Below are 18,457 nucleotides of genomic sequence, written 5' to 3'. Positions count from 1 at the left end.
TACTATAAGCAATACAGAAAAGAATTCCAAGTCATATTGGTTTGACATATGCCGATACATATACATATAAACGTATTAACAGAAATATCAGTCCTGCCACACATTAAACGAGGAAACACATAATTCGATATGTAGACCCGTTCGACTAAACGGGGTCAAACGATTACGTTTACAGTGCAACCTCGTGACACCAATTTCCTTTAGAAGTGTAGAAGTACCTAAATCTCGACATTACATGGGATGGTCTGTAGGGTTTTAACAATGTTTTAACTCACTTATACACACTGGTATTGTATTATACGTTTACATACAGTTAATCAATGGATTATTGATACCTGTAATAATACCTGAACGTTTTAGCATTGTATCTAGTCAATGTGTACAATAAATATGTCAACAATGAGAATGAGGTGTGTTTGATTTAATCCTTTGTTCGCCTGTTATTCATGCTCCCACTAAGACAAGTGGTGTCTTAAACTTATTTTTTGGTAGACAAATCCAAATGATTAGGCCATAATAAATTATTAGATTTTCAACCAAATTTGTCCAGTATGTTTGAGCCGTTTTATATGATTTAGTTGAAGGCATATGTGAAAAATTCTATCGACGGGTGCCATTCATATGAATTATGAATGTTTGAGCGGACTGTAGTATGGTGTGTTTCATCCAGTTCAGTAAGAAGGGAACACGTCTATATGTTTTGTTCTTCTGTAGCTGTCGTTTGTTAGACGGCTAGGGATGAAAATCTGAACATTCAGTTTGAATAGCCTTACTATATACTGTAACTGATAATCTTCTATTTCATTTTATAGTTATATTCAATGAAGTAACCCAAACGGTCCAAATTAATATCAGCGGATCATTTGATAAATGTGAAGTGATACATAAGTAACAAAAATTGGAACTAGAATATATAGACATATTCTATAATGAAATGTTGCTGACGTGTAAAAATTGATATTGGTGAAATAAAACGCGACTTATCATTATACGGGTATAAACGAAAGGTTAGTACTCACAACATATATCAACACACAAAAAACAGCCAAAACTAATTCAATATCAAGGTCAAATGTTAACTGTATAACTGATACAACAACTATAGCTATACAATTACAAGGAAGTTCCAACCATGCAAGGAATCACGTCATTGTATTTGTGTTTTAATTTTTATAGACCCATGGTGTATGATCATTATCATTACATGAAGATTCTACATGACTCCAAGACCCACTTGCACAAAGCGATCTTAGCGCTAAGATGATTGTAACTCCCATATTTTAACATAGGCTTACAATAGTCGTAGCGCTAAGGTCGCTTTGTGCAAGCGGGCCCGGTATAAGTTCCACACAAGCTCGTGATCATGTTTACGCAGTGCATTTAACTCCTCTGTGTAATGATCCGTTATATTTAACTGTACTTGTGACTGACTTGGGAAACGGTTTTTTTTCACAGACTGATGGAATTGGTATTGTTTTGTGACATTCACTAGTCAAACCACAGTAACACAATTTGACACACAAAAAATATGGCACACGCTAGTGAAGCAAACATGCTTTAGCTCAAGCAAACATTGGTTCTTTTCCGTGGCATATGACCTCTTTATCTCTCCTGTTCAATGTCCGAATTGTATACGGTAAATATTTTTGAATTCGCGTCCTCTGCATGATTATTTGAAGGGGACGGTTCATTACACTTTTCATCAGAGGATGTATCTCCATTTTTTATTTCGGTTGGAGAACTGGTTGGTTGTTGATGGTCTTCGACCTTTTCATCAGATTTCCTTGCAGATGAATCTTCAACCTTTGCGCGTTTTTGTAAGACGTAGGTCAGAAGCATAGCTGCAGAAGCCAACAGATACAAACCGCCCACCAGATAGAAACACAGGTCGAGTTTCTTTGTTCTTTTGTCGATTTCATCTGATAAAAAAATAATGGTATACAATTTACCGAAAGATGTAAGCATATACAGAAGTGGACGACTGTCATAATGACATTTTGTAAGTTGGACCTTACTGCAATAAACGATTTCAGGGCAAGGGCTGCTTCGTTTTTGAACATCAGGCTTACAGTATCCGGGAGGAAGGGTGGAGATGTGGGAGGGGAGCGGATGTCGCCCGAGTAATGAATGAGAAAGCGATTCTTGTTATCAATTTCAGTTTGGATTATACCAGTGTTCTGACGAACGCCTGCATATAATCATGTCTGTGTCAAATCAACGAGTGTCTGACAGCATGAGCAATTGTCTCCTCAGGGGATAATGACACGAAAACGACGCCTCCATCATCTTGACTCGCCTCTTACGATAGCAATTTGTTCATGGCCCTGTCTGTCACAGAATCCTCATGGGGTTATACTAGAGAGTACATCAGCCTCCTTGCTGTTACAAGCCTCCTCCATCACCATTTTGTCACCTTTTTAAGGTATTTTTTTCAAAATCTCCGTGTATTTGATTTTTAGCTACATAACCATGTCCAACTCAGCTATTGATCACTTGCTTGGTAAACACACCAGCATCTGTTCCGAAACGCCGCTTTCAAAGAATACCATAAATTGAAATACATAAGTCAAATATTTCTGACTTCTTGTTACGACAGATTCATAAATACCCCATAAATATAAAGAGGAGTACGGGTGGCCTAGTCGTCTCAGGCACCGCAATTCGCTGAGCATAGTTGCGTCCCTTGGGCACGCCAGAAACCTAGGATCGTGGGTTCGTATACCTGTTCGTCCCGATTATGTTTCAGGTTTGTCAGTACCATACACATGCTCGTGGGTTTCAGCGAAGTGGTAAACGTCTAAGACCTGCATCCCTTTGGACTTTCCTCCTACATTAAACTGACACGCCATGACATAACACTAATACTGTTCACAGCAGCGTAAAACCAACCTCACACTCACTCACTAAAGATACATATGATAATTGTCAATATATTAATTTGAAACCCGAGACTTCGGCGTGACGAGCCAACGCTTTATTCACAAGGCTAGACCTCTGTACATGGAGGGACGTGGTTCTATTTGCAAACACTGGATGACGTTAAATAAAGATAAATATTTAAGCGTAGTTTACAGTAAACACAAATGTTCAGTGGCCTTATTTGCTTACACCAACCTGCAAGGTAAGGCAGGATGAATGATCCAAGGCCCTGTCCCACTGTTACCATGCCAACGCCGATGGCCACGTTGGTTTCCCCAACAAACACGGGGACGGTGAACAGCATCACCGGATCTGTAAACCCTTGAAAAGAGAAGAGATTTTGCAGTTCTCGACTGTAAAATGCAACTTGGATATATGATCCCTGAGTATATCACTGCTATCGAAGTCGAGGGTCATTAACCCATGACTCATGCAATGAGGAGGGACGTGGAAATAATGTATATTTTTTTTTGAATTATGCATATAAGTATTATTATTTGGGCAGTTTAACAATATTTCAATCTTTTCCAGCGTCGTTACAAAATGGCAGCATGACTGACATGTCATATTCTCATGGATTGAAGATTAGTTACGCTCGACTTAGTTCCAAGACGACCGCCTCCGTGGTCTAATGATCGAGCGTCCGCCCGGAGAGCGGAAGGTCCGGGGTTCGATCCCCAGCCGCGTCATACCAAAAGACGTTAAAACATGGTAGTTGTTGTTACCCTGTCTCGCGCTCGGCATTAAGGGATTAAGGGACTAAAACAAGGACTGGTCGGCTCGGAGTCAGTATACTGTGTCTGAGTGGGGTATGTTAAACTGCGGCATGGTATCTCAGTGTGCTAGCACTATAAATCGGCATCAGCACGGACTAGTACAAGCAGCCACACACACATACACGTGCATGCACGTCGCTTTATAAGTGCAATAATCTTGGACGCGACGTTAAACCCCATTTCACCTCACCTCACCTTAAGTTCCAAGACCTCTACAATATCACAAGATACCACCCCACTCCTACCACTGAACACTTCGCGTGGGTAGATACATGTATATACTTGCATATATTCTCACCCTTGAACAGACCGACCACTGCGGAATACACAGTAGCGTAGATCTCCTTGTACAACTGACTAGCCAGGACACTGAAGAAACAGATGATGACGCAGTTTACACAGAATATGATGATGGTCGTCCTGAGCCGGGTGGTCTTGATGAAGCAGCATGCGATCCCAATGCCCAAAATCAATGCGACGCTTAGAATTAGGGTCAGCAGCATTCCATCGGGCATATTAGGGATGGATATTAACCCTTTAAAGCCAGGCAGCTTCTTGTTGATGATGGCGAAACCTGGAAAGCATATAAAAACATTCGACAAGAAATGATAAAACATACACATGTATGTAATCAAATGACGTTTTCAAATTTATGAACTCAAATAATATATGCTATTCGTCTTTTATTACGTGGGACAAGGATAGCCCAGTGATTGTTTGTTTGTTTGTTGTTTAACGCCGCACTAAGCAATATTCCAGCGTTATGACGGCGGTCTGTAAAATAAACGAGTCTAAAACCACAAAATCCAGAGACTGACATCATGAGCATCGATCCACGCAATTGAGATCGATGACATGTATCAACCAAGTCAGCGAGTGTGACCACACGATCCCGTTAGTCGCCTCTTACGACAAGCATAGTCGCCTTTTACGGGTTACTGAAGACCTATCCCGGATCTTCACGGGTCGGATAGCCCAGTGGTCTAATTTGCATTTGCTGGTTGCCTAAATCTGTCAGTATCATAATTGTCAGTATTGATCTCATATCTTCACCTACAGCAAGATATTATTGGAATACCGCGCAAAGCGCGGATAACCCCAACCCACATTCACGCTTACCAGCGACTGCATATTTCTGTTTCTAATAAGAATATGTATAAGTGATTTTTTATAGGGCGTGGTGTACTATATGTAAGGGTCCTTTTGTTTTCTAGAGGAGTCGTGTTTCATCCCAAACATGTACAGTCAAAGCTCATTCTCTATTTCCCGTATCAAATTCTACATATTTTCTCCTCATGCATCTACACAGGTTATGTTACCTGCTTCCCAGAAGAAAAATGCTAGAGTGACTGTATAAAGAGCTGGACTCTTGTAGATCACAAAACATTTAATTCCCATCTGTCTTGAGATCAGACTTCCACCGGCAGGGCCTTTCATCCTTAGGTTCAGTGGCTTCAGCATCAAGCTGATTGGGACGAGGAGGCCGGTGATTACAAACTGCATGATGAAATACGATCTGCTGTTGTCCATACCAATAGATGGGAAGACAAGTACCATCAGCAGCAAAACCAGGAGAGTCATTAGCAAATTTCCAATACTCAACAGTATCAGAGCAATAACCCGTTTTCGTTTGAAATACTCCAGAACCGCTGAAAGACCAGAGACGTTGATCATGCTCTGTCCAATGCCTGTCATAAAAAAGATAATGATATCCAGTTCACAAGTTTGGTACCAAGTTACACATCGGGGACAAAAATGGTTTTCGATACAATTCTCTATATCGATTTATAACAAATGTTCACGAGTCAAGGGAACAATTATCTTGCCTTTGCATGTGTTTGTGACGGGCGCCATTGGTGAGGCAGGATACACTAACATTTTTTACCGTTTTGTACCGTTTCTGAAAAGCGTTTGATTCGCTTAATGAACGTCCTGTTTTGCTGTAACGTTATTGAATAACGTATCGCCATATAAGCGCCTTATTTTACGCAAACGTTTCACACAAAATGGAGGATTGGAGGTGTCTACGAATTCACCGCAACCCAACCCACCTGTACCCCGACACACATGATGCCCGACGTGTATAATAGTGGGAAGGGGTGTTGTTTCTCCATTGTGTGACTACGTTCCTTTCAACCTTTTTAATGACGATTGTGGCAAACCTTTTCCAAAATACAATGCCTTATACTCTTACAACATACAGCACCATTAGTAGAACTATGATTTCACACCACGTCAAAATATATCCCAATATGAAGAAAATATTCCACATTTCAGTCAATAGTTTGTGTAGATATATTACACTGTCTTGTAATGGGTTGATGCTATCAAACAAAATGTGTCATTGGCTTCACGAGAACAGCGTTGCTTCTGTCTCGGACGCCATCTTTGTTCCTCTGCGAGTCACAGCGTGGAAAGGCACGAGTCGGTGCACGACGCTACGTGAAAACAGTCCCTTTAATAGACAAAACGTTCGGAACGTTCCAAAACTATTTAATACTGATACATAGACACATGCTCACGATGACGCAGGGACCGTACAATCGACTCTGCTCTTGCCAGAGATTTCTCATGAACATGGGAAGTGTTTTGTCGCTTTTATTTAAGTTGAACATATTATTCGCGTGACGCTTATTCTATGAAGGAACTGCCTCAATATCACCTGGATGTATGCCATTAATACACTGAAGTGACCAACAGAAGTGGATATTCAGCAATGCCACCTTTGCTGTAATGATGCATATGGTCATCAATACAGCATTCCACGAAAGAAACATATTTAACCTAATCGAGCCGCTCCAAATGCCGCTAGCTGAAAGATTGCAATCGTATCCATATTGTCTCAGACGCCACGGATCCAGGTTCGAAAAGGCCTTCAGCAGCCCATTCTTGCAATAAGAGGCGACTATGCTTGTCGTTGGAGGAGACTAACGGGATTGGGTGATCAGGCTCGCTGACTTTGTTAATACATGTCATCGTATCCCAATTGCGGGAACCGATGCTCATGATGTCAATTAGTGGATTGTCTGGTCTAGACTCTATTATAGCTGGAATATTGCTGAGTGCGGCGTTCAACATCACACAAACAAATCAGACGCCTCAATTGCTATTACAACTTATCATGGTCAGAAATATGTTTGTTTGCGATATTACGAAGAGTTAGAGAGTCAATCGTATGACCACATTGTGGCTATAATGGAGGGGACTGTACTTGATGTTCATTCTGTTGTATCCACTGGTTACAAATAGGAAAATTGATCGTGGGTTCGAATCCCGGTTCGCCCCGATTATGTTTCTAGGTTTGTCAGCACTATACCCGTGCTCGTGGGTTTCACCGAATTGGTAAATGTCTGAGACCTGCATCACTTCGGGCTTTCCTCCCACATTAAGCTGACAGGCCTCGATATAACTGGAATACTGTTAAAAGCGGCGATAAACCCAACTCACTCACTCACTACAAATAGGGAAAATGACTAAATTTTAACAAAAGGTCCAGTGCTAAATACACGACTGGTTCATTAAATATCATTGTCAATACGTCACGGGGTTGTATGTCCTAGGTCCCTCATTGTTTGTTGTTTAACGCCGCATTCAGCAATACTGACGGCTTCCAACACCCGTGACTGCACTACATATGTGTTGTAATAGTGGCGCGAATCAAAAGTTTGTCAAGTTGGTTGGTTGGTTTGTTGTTTAAAGCCGCACTCGGCAATATTCCAGCTATATAACGGCGGTCTGTAAATAATCGAGTCTGGACCAGACAATCCAGTGATTAACATCATGAGCATCGATCCACGCAATTGGGATACGATGACATGCATCAACCAAGTCACCCGATCCCGTTAGTAGCCTCTTACGACAAGCATAGTCGCCTTTTACGGCAAGCATGGGTTGCTGAAGAACTATTCAACCCCGTATCTTCACGGGTCTTATGTCATGCAGTGAAATGCGACCGCATATAACTGACCAAAGTCAACTTAACCCTATTCCATCCATGCATTTTGCGCGAACCCTACAGTTGCCTTATATTTAAAACAAAGTGTTTGTGACACTTGTGGTTTTCCGGGTGCTTGAGGAAATATATATACAAATCCGTGAAGTATTAAATATGTCCATAGACAAGACTACTGTTTTCAGCAGATAGTGTAAGGAAACATACCTGTCAGAACACCATACAGGAACGAAACTAGGGCGATGTTCGAGTGATCACAGAAGTATGTACCCAATATCCCACATCCAATGACTAGACTTCCCGCCACCGCCGTGCAACGATAACCAAATAGCAATACCAGTGTACTGCTAAACACACCTATAGAAGAAAATGTATATTATGAAGTGTGATGGTCGTGCTTTCATGAAGTAAAACCTTATATTTATCACATTGGCCATTGCTTTCTCTTTGGCTCCTATTATTTTTCCGAAACTCCGTTGATCGGGTCGAGTAAATGACAAAAAACCCTTCTTACACCACATTAACCTTTCGGAAGAGGGAAGTATCTTTAACCTTTACAGTGACATATTTGCCGTTCATTTTCAGCATTCCAATTACTGCGACCATCTTAATTAAAAGCAGGCGTGTCATATCCGATGCATTGTTTGAGAGCCGTAACGTTTACAGTTCCCCGTGTATTTCGTTAAGATGTTTAATTTGCAATAACACTTGCAAATCCTAGTGTGACGCATATGTAAGGAAACTGTCATCAATATCTTCTTTATATATATGTGGGGGCACGGGTGGCCCAGTCGTCTAAGGCGCCGCGATTCGCTGTGCAGAGTTGCGTCCCCTGGACTCGCCAGAAACCTATGATTGTGGGTTCGAATCCCGGTTCACCCCGATTATGTTTCTAGGTTTGTCAGCACCATACCCGTGCTCGTGGGTTTCACCGAAGTGGTAAACGTCTAACACCTGCATCATTTCGGGCTTTCCTCCCACATTAAGCTGACACGCCGCGATATAACTGGAATAATGTTAAAAGCGGCGTTAAAACCCAACTCACTCACTCTTTATATATGTGCCCCACCAGGAGAAAAGGGAAATGACTGCGCTCTGACGTCAGAAAGAGGGACGTCAACTAAATTGCCATAAGGGCGTACTGTTAAAAACCATCTTATTTTTCTCTCGTTACTTCGTAAATTAAATGTAATAATTCAAAAACATCCCAGCATACAAAGTTAATCAGACATTAAATCTAAAAACTGCAATTATTACATAAACAGTTAAGTTTTTATGGGATTTTGCAGGAAAATGTTTGATGCCATGTATCTATGTAATAAATATAAATTGAAGTTTTTGAAATGTATTTTTGTGTTCCGAAGACGCTGTATTTTTAGAATGAAATAATAAGACAAAATGTGATTTTTCACCCATAAGCTCCTTTATCTCAAGTTGGTCACAAATATTATATTTTTGAACACTTTTTGACGCTAATTCGTTAGCTCCCTCCATCGGGATATTGCTACAGATTTGGGTGTGTTGAATTTCAAAAGCATATGTATTTATGCGAATTTAAAACCGTGAAAACTGGAAAGTACAGAGAGATCCAGTACAGAGAGGTTCGGAGTACCAGTTCCCGAGACCAAGCACCTGCTTATTGAGTACTAAAGTTCATAGTAGTAAGTTACAGTAATACGTGTTTCTCCCATAGTTACCAAATACTGATGAGAAGACGTTGTTCGTGGCAATGACAGTGGTTACAACAGGGCTTGTCTGGACCTGGAGTTTCCTGACTGCCTCGAGAAACTGTTCTGCCTCGCTGGTTTTGTTCAGTGCAAACAGGATCGAGGTAATGTTAGGAACAACAGTGTGATCTCCAGTGTTGAACTTGTCCATCAACTGAATCAGTTCTGTCACCATCAGTACCTTCTCGACATTGTCTAGTAGTCCCCCGCCTTGTGGCTGTCCTGCTGATGGTGGCACTGAAAGAGGAGACATTTGGATATTTCCAGATCAGATCCCCGGCCGCTTCATACCAAAAGACGTTAAAAGATGGTACTTGTTGTTACCCTGTCTGGCGCTCGGCATTAAGGGGCGAAACTAGGACGGGTCGGCTCAGAGTCAGTATACTGTGTCTGAGTTGGGTATTCATGTTAAACTACGGCATGGTACCTCAGTGAGCTAGCACTATAAATCGGCATCAGTCCGGACTAGTACGAGCAGCCACACAAACACACACACGTAAATGCACGTCGCTATATAAGTGCAATAATCTTGGACGCGACGTTAAACCCGATTTCACCTCACCTCGCTTCAAGATCAGGCACAATATATCTTACTGACAACTTTCAGTCGGCTACTTTTGGTTAATATTTACTTTATCAAACATGTGCCTGCCAATAAAGTGACCATTGGCTTGATAAAAGTACAACAAAATATATTGAAATTGGCATTGTAAGAATGAAAGGAACTCAGAATCATACAGTTCGAATCCCGATTCGCCCCGAATGTTTCCTGGTTTGTCAGCACCATACCCGTGCTCGTGGGTTTCACCAAACGTCTGAGAGCTGAATCACTTTGGGCTTTCCTTCCACATGAAGCTGACACGCCGCGATATAACTGTTTACTGGAAAACTGTTCAATGCGGCGTTACACCCAACTCACTCACTCACTTAGAATCATACAGGAATCCTTTCTTCACTGATACAAAAGTCACTTTGAAATATATTAGTATGTAAACAAATGATTGTTCGTGTCACATTCCAGATGCAATGCACGAATGACTTCAACCCAAACAGTGTGTCAAGCTAACTTAAAAAACAAAGTCACGTGTTCTTCATACACTCTTATAACGTTTTCCACTTACAGTAAAGGACGTTTATAACGAACACGCTTATAACGAACTGACGGATATAACGAACTGATTTTTTTGTCCCGACTATTTGCTATAATAGTTATGCTGAATATATGCTTATAACGAACTACGGTTATAACAAACTAAAGTTAGTGGTCCCTTTGAGTTCGTTATAACCGTAGTTTACTGTACCATGAATGGTCTTGATATTGACATTGATATTGGTATTTCACATTAATGGGACACATAACTTGCTGACATTGCACATATACATTCACGGCAACTAATTAATAATGGACTATATTTCCGTATATATCCACACGATCTGTATCCAATCGTTGACTCCGACAGATACATCTCTTAACGCAGAGAGGTGTCGTTTCAGAGTAAATGATGTTATTTTATTTCTCTGCTTACCATCTTATTATTAAATCACATAGGACTGCCTCAGGATGACAACTAAGCAGAAAATTACTTTGAAAGATACATATTCGGATTTATAGATAAATAGGTCAACAAGAAATTAATTCTTACATCCACGCAGCCATAATTAACGATATTAGCTAAGAAAGTGTAATCCAAAATATAAAATATGTTACATTTGACCACTTTCTAAATGCGAGCCGTGCCAATTTACATTTATCAGTTTTTGGACTTCCATTTTTGTGGCTGAGTGGGTTAGACCGCTGACTGTGTGCAGGCGATTAGGTAGGTGCCTTAGGCTGAGAGTGTTCAAATGGGATTCCACCCCAACAAGAGCTCGAAGTTGTACTTCACTACGAAAGTGTTATCCAAAAGTTAACATATGTAATACATTAACGATATTATTCATGGGTTGGTTGGTTGGTTTGTTGTTTAACGCCGCACTCAGCAATATTCCAGCTATATTCCGACGGTCTGTAAATAATCGAGTCTGGACCAGACAATCCAGTGATTAATATCATGAGCATCGATCCACGCAATTGGGATACGATGACATGCATCAACCAAGTCAGCGAGCCTGACCACCCGATCCCATTAGTCGCCTTTTACGACAAGCATGGGTTGCTGAAGACCTATTCTACCCCGGATCTTCACGGGTCTCTTATTCATGGGAATACATCTTATACTAGTATTAAAAAACTGTTTTATGGTAGTCATATAGAGGACATTTCCAAATTTGACGCATCTGTGACAAAAATTATGTCGGATGCAATTCCCTATTTTGACTTTTACCATATGTTCACGTGTGTTGTTTCCGGTGAACAACTGACTTGCGCTTGCTTGTGTTTGGGACGGGTGTCACCGTTAGGGCAGGATACACTTTCTCGAACACTTGGTATCATCACTATTTGAGAGCGTCCCGTGTTTATGAAATAATCCACATCGCACAACGACGGATTTCTTGTGATAAATTGATTCGTCGCTTATATTTACCTCCTGGCCCCTGAGCTGGAGATCCATGGGGAAAGGCCGTTGTAGACTGCAGACCTGAGTTCCCGTTGACACTCGATGTCTTTTCTGCTGGTGTGGTTGTTTCGGGACTTTGCGCAACTGATAATGAGTTTGGCTGAAGTATAATATATGTGGATCTTGCGGAGAGTAGAAGACAGGCCGCCAATAAGATAAACCAACCTTTGCCTCCATCTGGTGGAGGGGTGACTGTACTTTCATCTGGGTTCTGTGAAAATGAACAGTTGCAGAGATATATTTGTGTCGGTAAGTGGCATTATGAAAGCTGTAGTATTAATATGATGTTTTGTTTGTTTGTTGTTAAACGACGTACTCAGCGATCTTTCAGCTCTATGACGGCGGTCTGTAAATAATCGAGTCTGGACCAGACAATCCAGTGATTAATATCATGAGCATCGATCCGCGCAATTGGGATACGATGACATGCATCAACCAAGTCAGCGAGTCTGACCACCCGATCCCGTTAGTCGCCTCTTACAACAAGCATAGTCGCCTTTTACGACAAGCAAGGGTTGCTGAAGACCTATTCTACTCCGGATCTTCACGGGTCTAGTATCAATATGAAGACATGGAGGACTTCAACTTCTTTGTGGTTTAATGCGGCGTTTCGGTCCTGATGCATACAGTACTAGCATCAATACCATGACGCCGCATTGAATGAATAGAGAAGTTGAAATCAGTAGGCACAATATTGTTTGTGTGTGTGTGTGTGTGTGTGTGTGTGTGTGCGTGCGTGCGTGCGTTCGTGAGTGCGTGCGTGTGTGGTTTGTGTGTATGAAGTGCGTATGCGCTTGAATTCGTGCGTGCGTGTGTGGTTTGTGTGTATGAAGTGCGTATGCGCTTGCATGTGGTCTGTATGTGTGCGTATGTGTGAATGTTAATGTGCGCGCGTGCGTGCGTGTATGTTGGTGTGTTTGTGTATGTGTGTTGATGTGTGATGTGTGTGCGTGTGTGTTGTGTGTTGATATGTGGTGTGGTGTAGTATGTGTGTGCGTGTGCGTTTGCGTGTGTGGTGTGAACTGATGGTGTGTATGGAATAATTCTTTCCTCTCTAACAGGGTGTTAGTGGTTAAACGTGGAACGAACTGGGAACACATTACAACCGGAAGTGAAGTATGGCAGAATATGTTATGACTGCCAACAATCTCGAAGGATGATAGGGGTAAGATTGGTAGAGCGTAATACCGCCTCGATTTGTCAAACATTCCTTCACGCGCCTGGCCAAGTTCAACCAACATGGCCGGCTGTCTATGACGTACACGTACACGTCTCCCTATCATGTCCCAGACGTGTTCAATGGGGAAACGGTCAGGGCTCATTGCTGGGCATGGCATTCTATGGATGTTGTGCTGCTGAAGGTGAGCATTGACGATTCGTGCACGGTGAGTACGGGCGTTGCCGTCCTGAAAGACAAAACGTCAACCCACACGCCTTGCAAACGAGGCAACAAAGGATGTCGGTATGTTGTCCCGATAGTACTGTTCAGTGACTCCTCCTTGAACAGCATGGAATGGGGTTCGGTCAGTTATAGGGATGCCGCCCCACACCTAGCCGGTCCACCGCCAAATCTGTCCTGAGGTCTCAGGTTGACGTTGGATTGACGTTCATTTTGACGTCGATAGACACGACCACGCCTGTCAAGGAGTTGCAAAGTGGATCGGAACTCGTCTGAAAACATGACACGTGACCAGCGACGATTACCCCAGTGCCGACGTTGTGTGGACCGTCAAGTCTGCGGGCAGTTTGATGATTTGTAAGAGTCAGTACAACACCTGGACGTCGAGCATGGAGATGAGCTGCAAGTAGACGATGTTTAATCGCCTGACAAGTAACTCGTACTACAGTAGCCTGAATTGTTTTTGCAGCAATGTGAATTGCCGTTTTAGCTCAATTTTCGTGGAGCAGGGTTTCGGATCAGTCGATCTTGTCGTTCAACTGAAACGCCCTGAACGGGGTCGATCGTCAACATTTTAAGTTTGGTCGTACCTGTTTCACAGTCTGCTAGTCATTGACTGTGAAACATTAAGCTTATTGGTCACTGCACGTCGACTTCTGCCAGTTTCCAGCAGGCCAGTAGCCAGTAGTCGCCCCGAGCGTTGCAGACAAGTTAAAGTATTCATTTTAGACTTGTGTGATGAATAACGTCAGATGTTATTACTTCTTGATGGTGGCTTGGTCGTAACTTAGGGTTAGCAAATACGAAGAGGTATTCCTTCTTTCAACAAAATTGTACAGAACAAAATGAAATGACCACGAAGCAGCAACGTAGGATTCACATGAAAAACAAATAGGTTTTAACAAAGAGAAATGAACACAAAACGCCATAGACAAAACACAAGAAAAATGCAGAGTACAATTATGCAGGATATAATATCGCAGAATCGTTCTGATAGAAATTCAGAAATGCGTGGGTGAGTGAGTCGGCTTTTGTACGCTGCTTTAAAAGGTATTTCAGTTATAATCAGTGTGTCACCATGTTGTATTGGTAAAGCCAAAGGTAATACATGTCTTCGACATTTTACCGCTTTGGTGAACCCAACAAGAACGGGTTTGGGCGAATCTGGGATTCCATCCGACGATAATTAGGAATTACGGCGCTTCCGACAGCTGGGCCACCCGTGCCCGTACCTAATGTCAGACGAAGATCTGGTTAGCGTGTGGTATGTATTTTCTTCGCTTTGACAAACATACATGGAGAGGTCAGGCCCATTGATCAATCTTACAACGAGCCTTTAAGAGGTTCTAAAAAATATTATTCCTGATGAGATACAGGTGTAAATCTTACACATACCTTTAAGGTTTCAGCCTCGTCTATTGCTTCGAATGGTCCTTGAATGGAACAGCCGAACTGGCCACCTAATGCAGACAAAGCCACATCAAATGAAGCTTTACTCTCCTCCTTCATCTTCAAGTGATGTAGCCGTCTCCCTGTAACACACGCACAAAAGTACCTATCTTACATTTACTTTGCTTTAATTTCGGTAGTATGGCTTTGGTGAGTGTGAGTGAGTGAGTGTGTTGGGTTTAACGCCGCTTTTAACATTATTCCAGTTATATCACGGCGTGTCAGCTTATTGTGGGAGGAAAGCCCGAAGTGATGCAGGTCTCAGGCGTTTACCACTTGGTGAAACCCACGAGCACGGGTATGGTGCCGACAAACCTAGAAACATAATCGGGGCGGACCAGGATTCGAACCCACAATCATAGGTTTCTGGCGTGCCCAAGGGTCGCAACTCTGCACAGCGAACTGCGGCGCCTTAGACGACTGGGCCACCCGTGCCCCCAATATGTCTTTGGGATGTAACTGACATTTAACTAATGGTATTCATTAATGTCTACGTCAGGACCTCCGTTTGCAGAAATAAATTAGATTCTGTAATCAGTGGAAAATGACTTGATTAATCCTATATTGTGTTGTCATAATAATAAAGCAATATTTGTTCCCATGTCATTTAAGAATATTTCTTGATTTTAAATTTCGGTACAATTGAAAATAGACAAGACATTTCTTATTATTTGTGTCCATAAGTCAAACTTTACTAAACATTGTTTCATCAAAAATGTATTTAGTATCATAACACATGGTAATGTTTCTATAATTAATATAATCAAATATTCAAATAGAGAGATCTTTTGACAGTAGCAAATTTTCTTAATTGTTTTTTTTCTTATAAATAAAAGCGACAAAGAACTTCCATAATCATCAAAAATACCATTGTACGATTCAAACTAAATTGCCGGGGTATACGAGTATACACTAGAAACTTCGATTTGACCAAAGAATTATAAACGCTTCCTTTTGTCAAAAGCTTACCAGGATGAAAACAGTCGCCGAAACACTGCAAACTTTAAGTGCAAAACACGACCCGTTGGTTGTATGAATGAATATTAAGGAAAATAGGGACATCACGCCAAGATTGCAAAAGGAATTTCAACTGTACATGTGCAACCATCGTCTGTCTGTTTAAACATCACAGACGGACTGGCATTGCACAGGTCAGGGAACGATCAGGCAGACCACGCGAGACGATAGCTGGATAACAGGATAACTGGTGCTTGCACAGTTTGCATTTGCGCAACAGGTTCGCCACAACAACGGAAGAGGTAACGGCAGCGTTAGGACCCCACATCAGTCATATGACGCTCTTTGAAATCATCGTCGAAAGAGCATGCTAGATTGTACCTCAAAAGTTGGGAGGTATCCCATAAGCTCCAGACCCGTGACGATTCCGGGGTAGAATAGGTCTTCAGCAATCAATGCTTGCCGTAAAAGGCGACTATGCTTGTCGTAAAAGGCGACTAACGGGATCGGGTGGTCAGGCTCGCTGACTTGGTTGGTACATGTCATCGATCCCAATTGCGTGGATCGATGCTCATGATATCAATCACTGAATTGTCTGGTCCAGCTTGAATATTGCTGTGTCCGGCTTTAAACAATAAACCAACCAACCAACCAACCAACCATAAGCTCCAGCCTTTTAGTGTCTACATTTTACAACATTTAGCGAACAATCGAGCATGTTGTTTGATCAGGGCTACACAATTCAAGGTCTCATTGAAGCTTAAAAAAATAGACATTTTCAAAATTGACTTATCAGTGACCAACATTATGCCCAGTGAAATTCCCTGTTTTGACTGGTACCATATGCTGCTCTGTTGGATATTTTCAAGGCGAACTGACTTGCATATGTTTGACACCGATAGAGCAGGGTACGCTCACCTTTTCGCGAACACCATAGTGATTCATAAACATATGCTTATGATATTGTGGGAATCGTACAGTGGAGAATGGAGATTTCTTATGAATATGAAAATGCTTTCTGTCGCTTTTATGTTGAAAGACTGCCTTTTATGTCATCATTATATCCGTGTGCAATTGCTGTACACAGTCGGATCCAATTATTTTCTCTGGTCATCAGTCATCCAAGGCTATAAGATTATTGAGATACTATCTTCATAGGCTAACTTGCATGCAAAGGATGGAGCGATATTCAGAATATAAATGTTGGTGGAGTCAAATGAAAACATTTCTGTTAATGTCAGATCTATGTTGTCGATAATTGTTGTTGTATCGCTCCAAGATAACGCAACCAACGGGTACTTCCCGAACCAAGTGAGTTAACTGACTATTAAGTCCAGTTTCCACCCTTGCCGAACTAGGCTGGTATTATGGAGTTACATTTTGGCTGGACTAACGAATCTATGCATAGTCCAATCAAAATCGCGCACCGAAATGGAAATCCGGTTCGTAAAGTGTCATGCAGATTTCGGTCGACTGCAGGGTTTGCAAAGCATGTGCACCGCTAACTCGTTGTCAACAGATATTTTCGAAATCTTTTCATGTTTTTAATCAAGGTGCTCACGTGATTTGATGCACTTCGTGATGTAAGACTCGTTTTCTCACAATATAGATCTTGATTATCGATCAGATCGTCTTGACTGGGCGCCACCGTTTTGTTTGAAGCAAATGCAAGTGATACGAGAGGTTGAATCTGATTGGTCAGAAGGAGAGGCATAGAAAGGACATAACTCGTAATAGCCACTGGTGGCGCTACGATCGAGCCCAGGAATTCCAGTCTAGTTCGGCAAGGGTGGAAACTGGACTTTTACAGTCAGTTGACTCTCTTGCCTCGGGAACATGATGCGAAAGATGACGTTTTGAGTTTGACATGAAGGTCTTTAAAGGGCTCTGTGCAGTATAATTTAGCTGTAATGTTAGATTAGATTAAGCACACAGCATACACATTTCTCTCGATTGGAAATTATAGTATTTCCTTTTTTATTTATTTTCATTTCAAATTATTTCTGTACATATAAACAAAAAGTGTTATTGATCAATGTCGCCAACATTGCAGTATGTACAAAAATTATCACCCACGTTCTAAATGTAAATTCCCACAACGGACTAACGCTACAGCGTCATGATATCTAAATATCATTTCTGGTTGTAATAAAGGTTTACATGCATAGGTATTCAGGACTTATGTTTGATCAGGATATGCCCTAGTACCAATCGTGTACAGCAAGTCAATCATTCACTCAGCTCAATATATTTGAAAATAAGTGCCCAACGTTACAACAACATTTTGTTTACATTCTTTGAATCTTTTCTCAAACTTATGTTAATACATTCAACTATATGTACTTACAGGTGGAATCTGTTTCAGTGGATGGTCGGAATCGGTTGTTCTCTTGCGTTGACGTTTTATAGTAATATATATATAATTATGTGGAAGTCTTCAGGGAGTCGTGTTCGTCACCTAAATGATATTGTTGTGAATTCCGAATTGGCGGTCACCACTGCCCTTCTATGATCATCCCTAAGACACTACGCGTTGAGTTAACGTAGCCACATACAGATGCGGTCACATCAATACAAGCACAACAAATCATACTCATACATAATGGATGATAATAGCAACCAAACGGTTGACGGTAAACACTCCAGTTTTGAACCAGTCAGGAGAATTGTAATCATAGTGATTCACTAATCTACATAAAACTGCCATATAGCTTTGTATA

At 41.5% G+C, this 18,457-nt stretch overlaps 1 protein-coding gene across 1 annotated transcript; it reads right to left on the bottom strand.

The window, feature by feature from the left end:
* Positions 1–1,523: 1,523 nt before the first annotated feature.
* On the bottom strand, positions 1,524–18,268 carry LOC139475010 (monocarboxylate transporter 1-like). Its single transcript, XM_071258219.1, has 9 exons — positions 18,085–18,268; positions 14,727–14,863; positions 11,900–12,143; positions 9,345–9,611; positions 7,855–8,004; positions 5,015–5,383; positions 3,994–4,269; positions 3,115–3,240; positions 1,524–1,919 (listed from the first exon to the last, which is right to left on the bottom strand). Exons 2-9 carry the CDS (start codon positions 14,838–14,840, stop codon positions 1,603–1,605), a joined length of 1,863 nt encoding a protein of 620 aa, XP_071114320.1. The 5' UTR covers positions 14,841–14,863; positions 18,085–18,268; the 3' UTR covers positions 1,524–1,602.
* Positions 18,269–18,457: the final 189 nt, after the last annotated feature.

The sequence above is a fragment of the Haliotis cracherodii genome, unplaced genomic scaffold (assembly GCF_022045235.1).
Source record: "Haliotis cracherodii isolate W230 unplaced genomic scaffold, xgHalCrac1.p SCAF_3, whole genome shotgun sequence".
Classification (NCBI taxonomy): Eukaryota; Metazoa; Mollusca; class Gastropoda; order Lepetellida; family Haliotidae; genus Haliotis; species Haliotis cracherodii.
The sequence above is the reverse complement of the archived record's forward strand: the minus strand, read 5'-3'. Positions and strand labels throughout refer to the sequence as shown.